Below are 19826 nucleotides of genomic sequence, written 5' to 3' on the forward strand. Positions count from 1 at the left end.
TTACTTTTCAGTTGTCTGCTTTTAAAAAATTTTTATTTTCACATTGGCCTTTTCTGAGAGTCACCACGTAAATGACTCATTTCTGAAATGCATTTTTCTGTTGCAGAAGAAGGATCCAGTGAGTGCACGGAGCGCCCTCCCTGTACCACTAAAGACTATTTCCAGATCCACACTCCATGTGATGAGGAAGGAAAGGTACAGGCCGTGTTCAGTCAGCTCCACCCCACAGTTACCCAACTCTCTTCCCAATTTGAGCAGGCTCGAATTTGTTGATGAGAGAGTTAATTGAGCTGATTCATAGCACACATGTGCAAGTAGCACAGAGGAAGTTTAAGAATTTCGACTCTGAAGCTTGTCTTCCTGGCTTTGATTTTCACATCTACTGCTTATTAGTGCTGTTGTTACTGGAGAGTAGGTTCTTGTCTCATCACAGGAAGAGTTCAGAGGCGAAACACGGAGGTCAAGAAAGTAAAAATGAGGTTTTATTAAGGGACAGGACACTCTCAGGGGAGAGTGGGCAGACTCAGGCTGCACTGAGTTTTGTTGGCAGGCTGGTTACGTAGGGTGAAAAAAGTATGGGTGGAATATTCACTGGGGAGGGAAGGGTTTGGAGTCTTATTCCCTGGTCTCCATCCCAGCTCCACCTTCCTGAGGGGAGGAGGGATTTTTGTCCTTATTTAGTCTAGATCGGAAATGTCATGGCGTCAGTGCATGATGGATACTTCTAATCTGCAAGGCTAATTTTATTGTAATGAGGGCAGAATGAGCAAAAGGTTACACTTGGACGCTGGAGATTATTGCTTTTCCCCATCTTTCTTCATGTGCCTCCAGGACACTTGTCACTCCAAAATGTGTTATTTCTTGTCAGTCTGAAGGTTCCTACTTTTCTCTGTCTGCCCAAGGACACCCCCGCCCCCCTGCTTACAAGATATATGGTTTCTCTGCTCATATCTAGCTATCTGTCTGCTCTAACAATAGTAGTGAGTTAGCTTGAAATTTTTATGTGTTTCATTTTCTAAAGGTTGCTCAGAGCCCAGTTTTTACATATGTTGAGTGAGGTATAAACATATGCACAGATTCAGTGCTAGAGACTTGAGCCCAAAAGAATCTTGACCAGTGATAATGGGCACATACTCTACCAAAAAGGTCATCTTTTAATGTTAGCAAGATACTTGGTAGAGCTTCTCATGATCTCCCTCTGGATAAGATGGAGAATTGTGGACCAAATAATATAGTTTAATGAATATATGGCTAATTGAAAACTATATGTAAAACATTTGATTTGATAAGTGGCTATCAGCTAGGAGTGTAGTTGATATTAACTAGGAGTGTAGTTAGTATCAAGTATTTGCCATCAGAATATAAATTTAACAAAGTACACATATCCTAACTCATAGCAAGAAGAACATGAGTTCAGATCACTTATTTTTATCATTTAATTGAAAAATCCTTAACTTGCGTGAAGACATTAGGAATAAATTGTAAATCAATAAAGTGGGGAAGAGTGACAATATTAAGATTCAGAAAGACCTCAATGTGCTTCAACAATGAGCTCAAATTAGTAAAATCAAAATTTATTTGTGTCAAAGAAAATCTCAGATATAAAGTATTTATAAAAGAGAAAATGTTAACTTGCCAAAATGATTTCTAAGATAATCCAACCTTTAGAAGACCTGGCTTGCTAAATAAAAAATGCAACAGAAATTTAAAGGGGGGAAAAAAAAACCTCCCAAGAATACAGAAAACTGAAAATTGGATTTTTGCTTAAGCTGTTTGTGGTTGAAAAGCAAGCCTTCTCACTTGTTCATCATAGCAACAAAGGTTATCTCATACCTGCTTGCATAAGTCACCAGCATAAGGTTGTTTTGTAAAGGAGTCAGCGACTTTTAGAAAAGGCTTACGGATTTATTTATCTTGGATACTAGAACTAGACAGAGTAACTTTTTTTTTTTGTCAGTTTTATCTCAGAGTAAAAAGTGGTCCCCCCTACCCTTGCCACTCTGGGATGTGATAAACGTTTCCTTTTAATGATGATAAAGCAGGGTGTCAGCTTTGCTTCTACCCTTGGGAATAATTATAAAATTACACTAATGAATTTAAATTTACTTTTCAAAATTGAGATTGGGAGAGGCAGGGCAGGAGTCTCTTGACTCCTATGACTGGGAAGTCACTATAGAGCAAATAATTTTATCCAGCCTTTCCCTTGCTCTTCTCGCTGATATTCTTGGCTCAGTTTGATTTCCTTCTCAGGCATGTTCTTTCCTGTAGTGCCAGATACCCACTGACATCTCCACCCAAGGCACTATCATCCTCACAGCTTTTGATCATAGGAGCGCTGACCAGAGCTTCAGAAAAGACTCACATTGGCCCTGCTTGAATCATGAGCCCATCTCAGACCAACCATTCTGTCCAGCATGGGTTACTTTGGATGGACAGCTTAGTTCACCTGCTAATCCCTATGGCTGGGGAGACCAGACCATGTAACTCCAAGCTCCTTTCAGCATCACACACGTCAGTTCTTAAAGGAACACTTTCTTAACGTAAAGCCCTGGCTAGAAGTTCCAGTACCGTGTTAAATCCCATGATATTTCCCACATAATGGGAGAAGAGGACCCAGGCTTTTAAGCATTTAGAAGAGGGACAAAGGAGGTATTCACAAGAGAAAACAGAAAAGCTCAGAGGCTTCATAGAAAAGGAATCTAAGTGTATGCTGTTTCGTAGATGAGTGGGCTGAGGACATGCTTAGAGTACATGTGAATGTTGAGCATGGCTTTGAAAGAGGGGTCAGACACAACTTGGCAGGATGGTGTGGTAATTCCAAGAGAGACAAATGATGAGCGCCCAGTGGCTTGCAACTTGAAAGGATCAAGGTGTGGGAGAGGCAGAGAGAGGCACATGATAGCCTGCCTGGCTGGGGACATCTGAGTTAGAACGTCATGAGTCTCTTGGCTGTTAGGTTGGAGTGGCAGTTAGTAACCCTTTTAAAGCACGTATAATTAAACTTAGAGAGTTCAGCCAGTCTCCAAAACCTTAGTGCGTTTGTGCAGGGACTTTTGAAGGAAGAAAGCTGGCAACCATGGACAAACCCAGTTCTGAAATTTGTCTAAATTTTAGTGTTCCCGGTTTTGATTTTGATTTTGATATGAAAACCAGCTTCCGGTGGATACTTTCAATGTATTTCTTCAAAATGCATTTTTCTAGTGCTTAATATACTTGGGAACCATAGCTCTTCTGTTAATCTTAATGGCAATCTGCTAAATTATGCTGTATTAGGGTTTTGGTTTCATAAAGCATTTCATAATTTTATCTCAATTTGCCAAAGAATGAGTTGATTGTTGGTTTTTCACCTGCACTGTGAGCCATCTGGTACTCAGTATCATTAATATTAATTATTGTCTTTCCCCAGTCAGCCAGACTTGATAGCATCTGTCCCCATTAGAAAGAGGGGCACAGAATCAGTCTGCCACGTGAAGCAAGAGGCTTTGCAAACAACTTGTGCTCCAGAGCATTTGAAATTTGACTTCTAAAAGTGGTGTGCCCTTTCTAATTTTTAAACATGTACTGTGCTTGGATTGAAAATCATGTAGTTAGTTCATTTGTCAAAAATATATTTGCAGATTTTATTATTTTTACCCTCACCAAACTGAGTCTCCTTGACTAGTGCTACTTTACCATTTACTAACTGTGTATGACTTTTGGGCACGTTTAACAGCTCTTACCTGAAGTTTCCACTTTTATAAACTTGAGCATAATAAAACTGACCTCCCAAAGTGGTGAGGAGGATTACCTAGTGATCCCAGGGTGAGCCTCCAGAGAGCAGCCTCAGCCCTGCATCCACTGCCACGTGGAAACCAGCTCTTCCCAAAATGTAGTAGCTCACATGTAAAACTAAGTGCAATTTATGTCAAAGTAAATTGGCAAATTTGTGAATTGACTAGTATTGGAAATTTGCTTTCTGTACTCATTAAGCCAGAATTAAAACAAGACCATCCCCCAAATGTAGTGATGTTTCATTTACTTAGATTCTCTGAATTTTATATTGTCTCTCTCAGAGGCATTGAGATTCCCTTATGGATACAGGATCTAATTTATTTTTCAGCTGTTTAGGAAACTCCAGTAGGAATAGCCATCATTTTACAGATGGTGAGAGAGACAGATGGGTGAAGTGGCTGGTTAAGCTGTATTGTGACGTAGGCCATAATATAAATGCAGGAAGAGAGATTTGTAAAAAGAAAAACATGTTATTTATAATTCTTTTGAGACATCTCCTTTTTAAACCATGTTCTTAAGCATCCTTCATTAGATGAGGTAATTTACTCTTCCATAAGGGAATATTTGGGACTAAAATTGAGTGGCCTAAAGGGCTTATTATATATGATTTACCATTAGCTGGAAATAGGTACGAAGAATTGTCTTTAATTTCGGTTCTCCTGCTTCAATATTAGACTTACATTGCAGAAGTTGCTTCAAAGCAGAAACAATACTTTCAGCAGATGATACGGCTAATGAAGGGAGACTTTTTTAAGTCATAAAAGAATTGATTTTTCTTTTTGCATTCAGAATACTTTTTATTTTTTTCACTAAGCATATAAATTTTGTTTTGAAATGCCTAACCCACTTAATGTTTCTGGGCCAAAAGAATCCTTTTACAATCACATTTTTCTGGGTTTGGCTGAGTATAGCTACTTAGTTTTATTTTTTGTTTTGTTTGTGAATGTGTGCATGTGTGAGAGAGAAAAAAAGGATAAGGTTTAAAAGGCTACTCTGCACGAAGGTAGAGTCTGTCTTAATCTTGATGTTCAGAGCATGCGCAGCAGGGCCTGGAGGCCTTAGGAGAAAATATTCGTGCTATAGGTCTTGTGGTCTAACATCAGGTTATTGGAAAAGACTCAGAGCACTTACCAGTGCTTATGAACTGACAGGTTTGAAATATGAAGCTAGATTTTTTTTTTTAATAAGTTTTTTCTTTTGTGATCACTATGTACAAAACATGATGATGTGTGTTCTGGGTGGGGCAAAGGAAGAGAGAGTATTTCAAAGAGGAATTTTATGATGCAGACCATGCTGTGTACAAGGTAAGGCCTCCTGTTGCTCAGGGTACAGAGATTTGTCAGTAATGGTCATTTCGTTACCAAAGTTTTTTTTTTTCTTCTTCTTTTTGTCTCATTTTATTACCGAAGTTTTAGCTTCTCTTCATCTGGCCCTTCAGTTCTGTCACTATCTGGACCTTACCTAGGCTGTCGATTTAACATTTTTGTTATTGGAAGTTGAGAGCAAATAAAGTATGTTATAGGACCTGCGAGCGTTGTTTTCTTTTCTTTTTCTTTTTGCAGACGCAGATAATGTACAAGTGGATAGAGCCCAAAATCTGCCGGGAGGATCTCACAGATGCTATTCGGTTGCCCCCTTCTGGAGAGAAGAAGGATTGTCCACCTTGCAACCCAGGATTTTATAACAATGGATCATCTTCCTGCCATCCCTGTCCTCCTGGAACGTTTTCAGATGGAACAAAGGGTAGGGTGTCAGTTGAGTCAAGAATTGGACCTTTAGTAAAATCATCTTGTTAGACCATGTTGACATTTGTTCTAAATTGTTTTTGTGGAAAGTTCTTTAAAATACATAATTTTCTTATCTCACAGACTGAAGACAAGTTAAGAAGTATGGTAAGGGGATTATGAGACTGCAGTGTTTCATGGCATTTTGTGTAACTAACACTCTCTTAATGGGATGTCTCTTTGGGTATTTATAAAAAAATTTCACCAATTTATGTGATTAAGGATAAGCAATCCTTTTCCAGTGTGTGTATGTGCACATATATTAATGCAAGCATAAAATATAACTTCTATTTCAGCTTTGGAGCAATCACAATTTGTGCTATAATAATAGAAAAAATTGATTATTTTGATCAGATGGCAATTAAAATAGTCCCTAAGTAGATTGTTTCAAAGTGTATATTTGGGGAAAATTTAACACTTAACAAATAAAGAAAGTGGTTATAGAATTTGTTTTAATTTTATTAGGCAGGGGGAGGCTATAGCTCAGTGGTAGAGTGCATGCATAGCATGCATGAGGTCCTGGGTTCAATCTCTAGTACTTCCATTAAAATTAAATAAATAAATAAACCTAATTACGTCTCCCTGACCAAAAATAAATAAATAAATAAAAATAAAATGGAGGAAGAGAAATTAAAGAAATTTTAAATTTTTATTAGACAAAGATTACAGTGCATTTTTGTTGCAAGTATCTTACTTGAATATGGCTAGCTTGTGGTTATCAAGCAGGGTGTGTAAAAATGTCTTCTGTAGGACTTTGGTACCAGGAGATGCTTGCTCGATGAGCATTTTCTCTCTCTACCTGTTCTCTTGCTGATGTGATAATGCAAAGTGTCTTGGCTAAATTAAAAAGTGGTCTTAAAAAAACCTTTGTATGTCAATGTTGTGGAAGTTAATTTAAATCAGATTTATTTATAAATATAACCATTTCCCCACCCTTCAACTTCCATCATCACTTTCCAGTATAGCCAGTATTTTGAATTTCAAATAATCAGTCTGTAATTAAGTGGTGTACTATTCTGTTAAGTTTAGTAACTAATAGAAATAGTGGAATATTTCCTTATTTACGAGGTGGAGGAAACTGATTCTAAATTGACATGGAAGAGAACTTGTTTCAGAATGACTCTTCATATGCAGAGGAATTCAGTATTAGCAGTTACTCCCAGAAATGAAAGGAACATTTATTTTAAAAGATTTTGTGTTCTTTTCCTTGTCCAAGTATATATGGATATACTCTATCCAGAATGATTTTTCTTTCCAGATTGTTCTGGAAAACGTTAACTCTTAAGGGAATTGATGGTTTAATACCTGTCCTTCCCACTTACCTCTCTGCTAATTACAGTTGAGTAGTGCTTGGAACAGAGGAAGAGGAAATTGTCCAGATGCAGTTTAATTGTGATTGTTTGCCCCACTTGCCTCCTGTAGAATGTAGACCGTGTCCAGCAGGGACAGAGCCTGCACTGGGGTTTGAATATAAATGGTGGAATGTCCTTCCTGGCAATATGAAAACCTCCTGCTTCAATGTTGGGAATTCCAAGTGTGACGGAATGAATGGTGAGTTCAGAATCAGCCTACTCAGTGCATTTGAACCTGTCTGAAAACACACTAAGTATATGGGTATGAGGAACCTCTTGTCATCTGACTGCTTGCCTGTCCTCCAGCTCTTATATAAAAATAGTGAATGCGGTGTCATAGCCACATGACTTTCCTGTAAGAATATAAACTATTTTTAGAGTCAGTTTTGACGTAGATATGGAGGGTCACTATGGTTTTTATAAATACCAGAATAGATCACCAAGGGAGGTAATGACATTTATGTTCTTTGCCACTTGAAAGAGTCATCCTGTATACATACCACTGTGTGAAAGCATTTCTGCCTGGATTGGTTCGGTCTGGCCCAGCACTGGGCCATGGTGAGGAGTCACATCATCTCTAACTCCCCTTGCCTATGAAGTGTTTACAAAGTATGTGAACCTCACTTACTGAAGACCTGGCAGAGCTCCATAGGGTGGTTGCTGAATTATATTTTTTTCTAATATTTTAAATGCACAGAGAGCCTAGCACTTGGCTATTCTGCAATATTTGTTGGTTGAATGAATGACAATATCTATGTTTGTATTTTTAAACTTGACACTAGAAATAGGTTAACATCTATTTAAATATTAGGGTTTTACACCACGATATACCCTTTACTTTTATAAACTCATTGGCATTTTTTAATCTGTTCATTTTTTCTCAATATTATAGTTGATCATTGTTAAAAAATGTTTTTCAATTGCATCTATTAAGTCAGCACTATCCAAAATTAACAGGCTTAGGGTGTAGGAAGTGAGGGATACACAGATTGACAAGTAATGGGTCCTTGAATAATTCTAGTTAAACAGATGTGTGAAAAAAAAAAAGCCTTCATATGCCAAGAACATTATGGAATAGTTCTCTTTATAGACTAATAATCCTGCTTTAAGGAATTTATCCTAAAGGAGAAGGAGGAAAAAAACACAGTAGTTATTACCTAGCCATAAGGGTTTATGTTTCAAAAAGATCCTATGGTTGAATTCCAAGTTGAGAAAGTGTAAGACATTGGAAAAATAAGAATGGGAATGTGTTGATGAAAGCATCAATGTGTGTGTGTGTGTGTATTCACTTACTAGTAAAGATTATCTGAAACTTTTATTTGATCTTTTAAAGAAGTTATTCTTAGTCTAATGCTCATGATAGTATTCGATTTACCTGCTTGCTCACTCACTTAGAGGCTATCATTTAAATTTTGGCTAATTTTCAGAAATGATCTGTTATTAAGTGTACATGTCTGCAGTATTGGTGTGTGATATTGAACTAGCAAGCAGAAATTTGAAAAATACAGAAAGATACGAGGTGATGTATATTTTTGTGAGGAGTGGTTCAGTCACCAGCCATGAGAAGAGCAGCACTCAAAACCCTGGGGTCAAAGCGAGAGGCCCAGGGTCACCTGTCTCATGGAGTAGTTGCCCCATCATGAAATTAAAGTGGATGTACTTTGACCAGCTTAACTGTGACTTGGAGTACTTTGGGGTTCTTTTATATTCTCAGTCTGAATTTACCACAGTTGTGGAACAAGTTTGTAGAAGTACATCTGGTACTGGAATTTTCCCTAAGAGGAATTCTGAGTTGAGAACAAGTTACTGTTTAATCATGAAGCTTTTCAATGAGCATTACCTATAATAACAGAAATTGACATAATCTGTAAATTCCTGTAAGAAGATACTGTTTACAAAAGTTATGCTGTACTAATTGGATGAAATGTTATATAATCATTAGAAGTGACAGCCATACGGAAAACAATTTGGCAGTGTTTCAAAAATTGTGAGTGTTTTCATTCTCCAACCCAGTAATTCCACTTCTGGGAATTTATACCAAAGAAATAATGTGACATAAAGAAATTATGCCCAAATATGTTAATTTTAGTGTTATTAATGAGAGTCAAAAATAAGAGAAAACAAACTACGTTTTCAACAATGAAGTATGAATAAATAAAATTATAATGTATTGATGAGATAACATACAACATATTGTTAACTCCTTAACACTAGATATAGAAAGGATTTTTAATGGGGAAATATTTTTGATAAAATGATAATTAGAAAAATGAGAAGATAGTGTTACATAAAAAAGCAGAAAATAAAGTAGATTACAGTAAAGCCTAAGTTACATTTTTAAGAAAATTATGCACAAGAAAAAGAGTGAAAAGAAATACACTGAAATGTTGAGTTTATCATTTGAGGGTAGGAAGTTTCTGAGAAGTCTGAAGTACTTCATTTTTTTCATTTAGTTTATTGTATTCAATAAATATTATTCATGGATACACATTGCTTTCAAAATTAGAATAACATTACAAAATATTGGCTTAAAAATATATTTATTTGACCCAATAATTATGTCACTGGGATTCTTTTCTGAAAAAATACAGAAAAGCTTTACCAAAAATATGTTCATTATAGTGTCACTTATACTAGCTAAAAGGTAAAACAGTCCCAATGGTTACATTGGATGTGTGGTCCACAGGCAAGTCCTATACTGTGAGTGATTTAGTAAATTATCGGAACTAATTATATTTGTCTACATGATAAACTGTTAATTAAGTCATTACCAGGTTGATGAAGTATTTATACATAAAAATCCTTATGCAGTGATGTTAATTTGTAAAACTATGATACAAAGTGTTATCAACAATAGTATCTCAGTGATGTAAAAGCATATATGCATCAAAAGATAGTGAAAAGGAACACCTCAAAATGACAAGTTTGTAAGTAAGTTTCATTTTCATCTTTAAGTTTTTCTGTGGCTTTTAAAATTTTATAATACATATAAATATGATTTCTAAAAGCAAAGAAAAATAAATCTTAAAATATAAATTATGTATAGAAACATGGAAAATGTGGGATTCATTCTGAGGGAAAAAGCAAAAGGCAAAGTTGCTGCAACAAACTGGGTTAAAACATTAAACCAAGAGAAATTTCCAGTCTCCCAGTTCTGGCATCTAGAAGTCTGGAACCCAGGCATTGGCAGGGCCATGTTCCTTCCAAAGCCTCTGTGGGAAGACCTTTTTTGCCTCTTCTAGCTCCTGGAGCTCCAGGCATTCCTTGGCTTGTGGCAATGTGACTCTAGTCTCTCTCCCCATCTTCTCCTTGTGTCTGTGTGTCTGTATTCACATGGTCTTCTCCCTGTGTGTCTGTGTCTGAATTTCCCTCGTCTCATAAGAACACCAGTCATATTGGATTAATTACCCTAGCGACCTCGTCTTAACTTGATTATATTTGCAGAGACTATTTCCAGATAAGGTCCATTCATGGGTACTGGGGATTAGGACTTCAATGTATGTTTTGAGGCGGGGAGGATACATTAATACTTAACAGCAGGTCGTGTTCAAACATGGGAATGTTTGTTTCCTCTTGCAAGGATTCTAGTCCCCTCCAAACCGACCTGCTTGTTATTCATGCACTACTTTCTTTTCTTTGGCCTTGTCTGAGATTCCATCCCTCCTTCTGTCCCGGTGACATAGCTGAACACTAAGAAGTGATCTTAGACAAACATTTATAAGTCTTCCCTTTCTTGGTATAGAATTCCTCCACATGGGAGTATTGCTCTCCCTAAGACCCCTAGCCACAAGTTTGCTGTCTCTCTAAACCTAAAAGCCTTTCGCATTACTTACACTGCAGTCAAAGGCCTGGTATCCCACTGCATTAGAAGGTGATTAGGACCTGCTTATGTCTCTTTTCAGCCACATGAACCTTTAAATTGGCAGAACAATTGGCGTTTCTCTCATCCTCAGGTAGGTTAGTACGTATCATTTTTAGAACTAGCTTGAATTATGTATATTCAACATATCACCTCTATGAACTGTCGATCATAACATTTCAAAACTTGCCACATCACCAGGATAGCACTGATGATACAAATCTGTTCCCCAGTTTCTCTCACACCTATTGAAGTAGCAGATGTTGGCATTTTCTTATGGCAGCGGAAGTGTTGGTGCTGAGGCATTGCCATTCATTAATAGCTTTGCTTGATGGTGTGTGTGGGGTGCTTCTCCCTTCCTCATTTTACAGGGGCTATGCCAGACCCTGGCATGCTCATTGTTTCTGTGCAGGGGACGAACCTCACATCACCTGCTTTGTGCATCTCTGTCACCCCATACTGTTGACAGTTGTCAGCTGTATCTCTCGTAGTCTGCTGATTCCTCAGTGAGGCCACCCTCACCCAGTCATGTCTTTCTAACCCTGGTGTATGTCATGGTTCGTGGCACTCAGTGAATGCCAGCTGAGTGAATGAATAAGTGAAGGAATGCAGAACAGGGGTTAATTAGGGAACAACAGTACAACAAACTGTAAGAAAGAACTCCAGACGCTGCATCTTCATTAAGTAATTTGAAGTTTCTGTTTCCATTGGTTGCTTGAAGATTGGGATTTTCCATCTTAATATATTAAAATGGGTAAAGATCATCTGTATTAGTTAAAAAGTAATCATGCCTCACTGAGAAAACTATTATTAATTTTACTGTTAAGTAACATGTATGCAAAAATATGCATTACTTGATTCTTCCTGGAGAATCATATGCAACGTTTTTATTAGTATCTAAGAGTCTAGCTCTTCATGAAATTTGCAACTGCAATTTAAAAATAGGAATTCTTTTTTTTTTTTGGCCTTATATAGAAAGATTGATGGAAGTCATTAATGGAACTTTTTATTGATAAAGATAACTTTTATCATTTCTAGGTTGGGAGGTGGCTGGAGATCATATCCAGAGTGGGGCTGGAGGTTCTGATAATGATTACCTGATCTTAAACTTGCATATCCCAGGATTTAAGTAAGGAAAACCAATTCTGATTCTTTTCTGTAAGAATCCTCATGCCTGTTTCCCTGTAGAAATAGATGAAGTAGGACTATCTTTATAAAATACATTAACATTGTAATGTATTTAGCAAATAACAAGCTGCGTAGGATACTGTACTATGTATAGGTACTAAGAATACCTATAGAATCAGTGATTGAGAAACTATAACTGTTGATTGTATATTACTTAGATGAGGCTGAAAGTTTTTAAATATATTCTGTCCAGATGTTACAATAACCATGATTCCGGATGCTTAATTCTGAGATATTAGTCTAAGTTGTTAGCAGAAGTATCTTTTGGTTTTTATATTTATTTTTCTCTCAGTTCTATTTGGGCAGTAGTGTTACAAATGGTTTAATGACATTTTGGTTAGTCCCTCATGTTGAGATTTCTCAGCAGGAGCCTTTTCCTTGCCGTAGGATGGGACGGCATTTACACCGGTAGATCTGAGCGTAACACTGTGACTGTGTAGACTCCACGCAGAGGTTAGGGGAGGGAGGGGTTGTGGCTGGCAGGAGCAGTAGATCAGGGGAAGAGGAGGCTGTGGCTTTCAGCTTAATGAAAAAAGTGACTTAATTTTGTTTCAGGTTGTATTTAGAGCATGCTATAAATATTGTAATTTTAATCTGTCCAATAGGCCGCCGACATCTGTGACTGGAGCTATGGGTACTGAACTGGGCAGGATAACATTTGTGTTTGAGACCCTCTGTTCGGCCGACTGTGTTCTGTACTTCATGGTGGTAAGCGAAAGCGTGGTGTTTGGAGGTGGATTTCTAGGATTAGCCTTTTCTTCCAAATGTGAACTTATTTATACACATTGGGCTAAGAATCCCATTTTTCTGACCTTCCAAAAACACTTAAAAATGTCAAAAACGTCACTAAGGATTGCAGTGATGCCTACAAAGAAAGTGTTCAGTTCGTGTGGGGAGAACTGAGTGTAGGGGTGATGGATAGAAGCCAGGGAATATTGATACTGTAGAAAATTCCTTCATAAGGGTATGCCTCCAGCAGGGTGAAAATTCTCCCCTAGAAACCATTCAAAAATTCAAACCATCAGGAGGGAAAAACATGTTATAATAAGTGACGGCACAAAATAATGGAGGTGGGGAGCATTGAGAAAAAGAAGACTCTTCCTTAAATTCTTAAATTAATAAATGTAGACAAAGGGCTTTACTGTAAGTCATAGTTTTGCCCATCCCCCCCCCCCCAGAGGTCCTATAAGTCTCAACTCTTAGCTTGAGAAAAGTAGCAACACAAATTTTACTAAGACCCTACGTGGGTATTTTTACAAGATTGTTGGCTACGACTTCAGCATTATAATTACATAGTGACTTGATAGGCATGACTTGTTTTTGCTTTTTTTCCCAATGATCTTTTAGTAGCTAGTTAATATTAATAGTCCAATAACAGTTTCCTCCATGAAACATAAGATATTTGGAGATTTAAATATTTATTCATGATTACTGATAGCTTAAATGAAGGCAGACTACTTTTTCCTGGAAAAAAATAGACGTAGTGGTAGTAAAAGGTCATGGATAATCTTTAGCACATCCATCTGTTACACCACGAACAACCAGCAAGCCTCCAATTCTCCCAGCCCCTCCTCTTTATTTCCTTAATCTTTTAATTCCGCTTCATACTCAGTGCCATCCAGTACTGAAATTCACGCTTCTGTTCTCTCTCAACTGTTACTTCTAAACAGTAGTCTCCCATCCCTTTGTCTTATCTCTATTCTTTCATCCATGCTGCTGTCAAAATTATCTTTATAAACATAAAAACACGAGTAGAGGCAGCCGCAACAATCTACCCGCTCACTTTGGTGGCTTTCTATTGCCTGTGGCAGTGATTCTCAAAGTGCGCCAGCGTCACCTGGGAACTTGTTAGGAATGCACATCTCTGAGCCCCACCCTGGTCTGGATGGGAACCTCTGGTGGTGGGGCCCAGCCGTCTGTAGTTTAGCAAGCCATGAGGGTGGTTCTGAGAACCAGCAGCCTATGAATACACGTAAAATTCCTTAGCATGACATCTGTATGGCTTCTTGCACTCTTTGCCCAGCCTCTGTTTCCAAAGTACTGTTACTACTTACCCCTCCTTAGACACCTTGAATTTGTCGGTGGAACACTCTATACTTTTTCATTTCTAATGCCTTGACACACTCTAAACTAGAATGAATGACTTTATTCCTTTTGCCCTTTTGTCTGGTGAACTCCCATCCATATTTGGAGGGCAGCTCAAATGTCACCTCTTCTGAGACGCATTCTCTTACTCCCTTAAGTCAGGGTAAGCACTGTCTCCAGTCTGCTCTGAAAACCCTATTGTAGTGATATGAATGTATTCATGTATTTGTCTGTCTCACTTGACCAAGCTTTCTTGAGGGTAGAGATCACAGGTATTTCTTTTGGTAAATCAATCTTAAGAGTTTTTTAGCGTAGAGCAGTATCTGTTAGGTTCTTTCCCTCACTCTGTGATCTCTGCACAGGATTTTTTTGAGATAACATCACCTAAATAGCATATCAAAATGCTTTCAAAATCATATAGTATTTTACGTAATCAAAGGTAAAGTGGTATTATTTGCGGTAGTGCCATATATTCCATTATTACTGGAATAAACTTCAAAAGGATGGTGTTTAACAAAGCACTATCTGTATATTATGAGTTCTTTTTAGGAAATGGCATGTATGATGATTTGGTGGTCTGGTATTGTGGAGAATTCCAAAACAAGCACACACTGATATTTTGATCTGCAGCGTGAACTGAAGATGCATATCTTTATAGCATATCTGATTACTTTATAGCATGCTTGACTTCTGTGTTTATATCATAGAAAGAAAGAGACATGTCTTGAGCTCATGCCACTGGATTATTGATATCTCAGATAACAGAGGCCTATCCAAATTCCTAAGTCATCTATTAGGGTTTCTGCAGGGAAGACTAATTAGAAAGTTCAGGGTTAGCCTTGGGTTTTCATTTCAAACAAATTAAATGTGTATTACATTATTTGCTTTATTTATTATATTTGCTTTCTAACCATGTTAATGACAACATACTGGTTGGGATGTCACACATTTATATACTATTCTAAATATTGAATTTGGCCCAGGAATTCAGAAACAAAATATTTCACAAACTAATCTTTGTGAAATTCAAGTACAAGCAAAAGATTGCATGAACATAACATTCTAGTTAAACTGCAGTGGAAATTCCAAGTATAATTCAGGAGGAACTTAGAATTCCTGTGCTGGAGCTACCTGTCTGAGTCTCTCAAGGAAAAAGATAAAAATGGAAAGCCTTTTCATTCTATGATCCTAGAAGTTTACTGTGAGAAGTTTGAAGAATTAGGTTTCCCCTTTGAAGTGTATTTCCTAAGGTAGAGTCACACACATACACAGAAGCCCACCCCTCACCAAAAGGAAAAACATACTATGACTTGAGACCTCTTTCAGGCCAGTGAGAAGGAGGCCAGTGAGTCTTTGTATAGACTTAAAGGGGAGCTTTGAGAGTTTTAGGGTTACGTGCTCTGTAGAGAAATACTCACATGTAACCCTTTAAGGTTCACTGTAAATATAAACATACAGTTGTAATGTATACACATGTATATTAATACTGAGCTTGTGCTTTTTTGGTATATATTTTTTTCTACTGTATTTTAGGATATTAATAGAAAAAGTACCAATGTGGTGGAATCTTGGGGTGGAACGAAAGAAAAGCAAGCTTATACCCACATCATCTTCAAGAATGCCACCTTTACATTTACGTGGGCATTCCAGAGAACTAATCAGGGTCAAGATGTAAGTTCCAAGCACTTTTTAATTTTTTTTTTAAACACAAAAATGATGCCCTCTCTCGACATTTGTGCAAAGTGATTACTCCAGTCTCCTGGAGAAAAAGAGTTAGCTTTTTACTGATGTGGAATCAGTCTTTTGGTTATGGCGTGGATTGGTATAAAAATGATATTTTTTTGGTTTGTGTTTTGAGAACAAGAATGTATGAAATGAAATAACCCAATGTATTTTTGAATCTTTTGACACTTTGAACAAATGTAGTGGCTAAAAGCTTAAGAGATAGGAAATCAGAGTTTGTAATTATTTTAAAACTTTTAAAGCTTTCTGAGACTTTGGAGAGGCTGGTGACTTTCTTCTTCTTGTCTGAATGATCTGACATTTGTCCAGGAGCCATTAACTGGTGTTGGTTATTATTCCATTTCAGTAATTACTGTCTCTTTTTACATCCTGGAGAGTATGTATGTACACACAATTGGGTTAACACACATAACTGTTTATTCTCTTTTACTTTCCCTGCTAGAGTAGACCTTAATCCTCTCCTAAGTAATTTCCATTGTATGCTTCAATTACACCTTATTTTTGTATTATTTTTGTGGATCTCCATTGACATGACCTTCTTAGGGTGAGATCAAGGTAAATCACTTTTTCAGAAGCTGCCTTAGAACAATGGTGGCAAGTACTTGTGAAGCATTTTCTCTTTTCCCTTCAGGCTGTCACGGGGGAACCCATTCTGGAGATTTTACTTGACTCTAGAAGTTCTGCTCAGATTCCCACCGCATAGGGTGTGAACATGCTGTGGAAGTCTTCCTCACCTCCCTTTTGTCTTTGCCCTAGACAGAAAACATTAAGTAGCTTAGAGCAACGCCACTCTCTAATGATATGTTGATGCTCACCACCTGATGAAAACTAGACCTTAATTGACCCAGTGTCATAGGAAGGAGAAGGAGAAGTAAAGCAAGACACTGGAGATTTACTTTTCACTCTCTGTTATATATCCCTTCAGCAGAAATCAGACTATGTTGGTTAAGAAAAGTGCTCGAGAGAGAGAGAGAGAGAGAGAGAGAGAGAGAGAGAGAGAGGGAGAGAGAGAGAGAGAGAGAGAGAGAGGGAGAGGAAGCCCAAAGAAATGGTGTGATTGCATCAAGATCACACAGTATGTGTTTGGGTGAGGACCAGAGTCCTACTCTAAGCCTTTTAAATCCCTAGTCTAAGTCTTTTGCACCTTGCCACGCTGCAGACATCCTACTGTATCAGTACATTTAGGCATATGTCTGAGTAAACAGTGATGGGAGATAAGGTTGCTCTTTTGTTAAATCGTATTAGTTCTTCCAGACATTAAGTCTGTACATATGCCTGAATTTGTACCAGTTCTGACATAATCTTATGGTGGTTGTGGCAGAACTCCTGGAACTCCGTTGCTATGAAAGTTACCTTCTAGTATTAAGATTTAAGTTTTTTTTTTTTAAAAAAGATGCAAAAAGGAATAATATTAATCCATTGTCAGTTATAGTCTGTTGGGCTGGAACACTCAGCTTAATAATTTTGATGGTATCAACAGAAAACAATCTGGTTGTACAACTGCGCCCCAAGGCAGAAGTCATCACTCTCTGCTTCCTTTTTAGAACAGACGGTTCGTCAATGACTTGGTGAAGATTTATTCTGTCACTGCCACTAATGCAGTTGATGGGGTGGCGTCCTCATGCCGTGCCTGTGCCCTCGGTTCTGAACAGTCGGGCTCATCGTGTGTCCCCTGCCCCCCAGGCCACTACATTGAGAAAGAAACCAACCAGTGCAAGGAGTGTCCCCCTGACACCTACCTGTCCATTCATCAGGTCTATGGCAAGGAGGCTTGTGTTCCATGTGGGCCTGGGAGTAGAAGCACTCAGGTAAGTGGGTCTGTATGTCCGTTATCCCCAGGAAAGCATGTTTTAATAGAGAAACTCAAAGGTTCCTCTTACTGTGTCTCCAGGAGCTATGAAGTTGCTATCTAAATTTATAAAGGACATTTTCATTCCCTTTCTTATCTTATTTCCTCTCACATCCATGAAGCACTTATGTGCCATGAATGTGCTAATGACTGGGGATGTGAAATATTAAGAAGAGCCTCCAAATTAGAACACTTTCCAAAAATATTAGAACCGATTTTTGATCTATTCCATTAAGGTGGAGCAAGTGACTACCTCTCTGTAGGTAGCTGTAGATGGATATGGAGAACGGCAAGTAGATCTTATAATATTTTAAGGGCAAAAATTGATGCTGTATTATGGGTGAAGGAAACATAGTTTAAGCTATATTTAAACTGGCACAACAGGAAATTTTGTCTTTTTATTTAAAACATCTTTCTACAAGAAACTAATCTTAGAATAACTTTACTCTCTAAAAAAAATTCTGACTCTTCTGAACTTTGCCTCAGGAAATCTAGAGTTTGGGAATTTTCTGTATTAACGTGGTAAAATATACTGTAACTAAGACAGAAATTACTGAAATAGTTTTGAAACCACAGTTTTTTTGAAGCACATTTTTTCATAGCGGTTAATACTTTCTTTCCTACCATATTGTTTTTTTGTTGTTTTGATTTTTTTACCTTTCTTAATATCTAATCAAAGGACCACTCAGTTTGCTATAGTGACTGCTTTTTCTACCATGAGAAAGAAAATCAGAGTTTGCGCTATGACTTCAGCACCCTCAGCAGTGTGGGCTCGTTAATGAATGGTCCCAGCTTTACCTCCAAAGGAACAAAATACTTCCACTTCTTCAATATCAGTCTGTGTGGGCATGAGGTGAGTTTGGCTGCCAAGGTGAGATGGAGCTCTGTGTCAGCTCTGATTGAGTTATTTTCTGTGTTGATGGACCAGTAAAAATCTCTATGGAAACTGACAACCAAATGTCAGAAACTGAGCTCTGACAGCTTAAATCCTCTGTTGCCTCCTAGCACGTTGGCTGTTTTCTCCCCCAGGGGCAACCTTGTCTGGTTCTCAGTCCGTCAAAGCACTTACCCAGTCAGTTGAACCCCAAAGCTTGGAGCTATGGTACAAGGGCTTTGAAGATCTTTCATTTTTGTAAAAATGGGCCAAGCTTGTCAATCCCACCAATTTTTTTTAAGGCAGGAAGTTATAGTTTGAGAAAGTTTTTTACTGTTGTTTATATCCTCAGTTTTGTGTTTGAAAAAGAAAAGACTTTCAGGAGGAAGTTTGTCCAAAAAGAAAAAGAAAGCAGGGGACAAATACCAGTTGAGCAGGTACCCTCTGCTAATAAATAAATAATGGGATTTTATTTTCTTTGGGAAGAAGCAGAGCCTTAATTGATGCTGGTAATGGGAAAGTTACAGGACTATGTGTCCAGTAGTTTTGTGGGCATACAAGGTTGGGGTTGGGATGTATGCATTCACCATTAGCAAAGGTGAAAAATAATAATAAGGCATTTCCTCTATGTCTCTTTCCATCTTAACTCCTGTATTTCCAGTGGTCTTCATTATCAGATGCTATGCCAAACTTTGTACAAAGGAAGTAAAAAGAGATCTGATGAAGTTTTCAGACAAAAAGATCAGTACATTCCGTGTGATATGGCGTTTGTCCTGTCCTGATTTTATATGTGTTGATCCAACACACTCCCTCAATTGATTAGTCACTCAGTTCACTCAGTAAATACATACATATCAAACACCTGTTGTGTTAAATACTGCATAAAGCAGTGAATAAAATTAATTCCATTATACATCACACTTCGCAGTCTTACGCCTGTATTCCCACTGTCTTTGATCTTCTCTTTCGTCTTCCTTCTCTTTCTTTCCTCTTTCTTCTCATTCCTTTCCTTTTACTGTCATTTTCCTCTTCCTTTCCCTAGTAGTTTCTCTCTGCTCTTTTTCCTTGTTTCTCTCTTATGGTGTCAACAATTTAATTCAAGCTTGGTAAAAATATGTTGCCACCTGCATTGTTGTTGAGTGGGCTTGGTGAAGAGAGAAAATTTTATAGGTTAGAATTGCTAGCTGCATTAAGAAAGAGAAATCTCTTTTCTTTATGCCCATCTGTGCACACTACATCTAAGACCAATGAAATAGTGTTTGTTTTTCTTTATACATTTCTTCGTAGAAATTATAGAGGAAGTTATAGTCCTTTGCAGTGG

At 37.7% G+C, this 19826-nt stretch overlaps 1 protein-coding gene across 18 annotated transcripts in view; it reads left to right on the forward strand.

Moving 5' to 3' along the window:
• ELAPOR2 (endosome-lysosome associated apoptosis and autophagy regulator family member 2) overlaps positions 1-19826 on the forward strand; it is a 290850-nt gene that overhangs the window by 185203 nt on the left and 85821 nt on the right. For 16 of the 18 annotated variants that reach the window (XR_012508246.1, XM_045510431.2, XM_045510422.2 and 13 more), the window contains 8 exons: positions 107-195; positions 5334-5514; positions 6978-7106; positions 11805-11895; positions 12560-12662; positions 15573-15710; positions 17327-17590; positions 18311-18484. Coding sequence is in view for 17 of the 18 variants with exons in the window: in XM_045510431.2 (XP_045366387.1) it covers positions 107-195; positions 5334-5514; positions 6978-7106; positions 11805-11895; positions 12560-12662; positions 15573-15710; positions 17327-17590; positions 18311-18484 (1169 nt within the window). In the remaining variant the exon portion in view is untranslated. The remainder of the gene's footprint in view (positions 1-106; positions 196-5333; positions 5515-6977; positions 7107-11804; positions 11896-12559; positions 12663-15572; positions 15711-17326; positions 17591-18310; positions 18485-19826) is intronic. The other 2 variants (XM_074367552.1, XM_074367548.1) reach the window with 2 other exon arrangements.

This window comes from Camelus bactrianus, chromosome 7 (genome assembly GCF_048773025.1).
Source record: "Camelus bactrianus isolate YW-2024 breed Bactrian camel chromosome 7, ASM4877302v1, whole genome shotgun sequence".
Lineage (NCBI taxonomy): Eukaryota > Metazoa > Chordata > Mammalia > Artiodactyla > Camelidae > Camelus > Camelus bactrianus.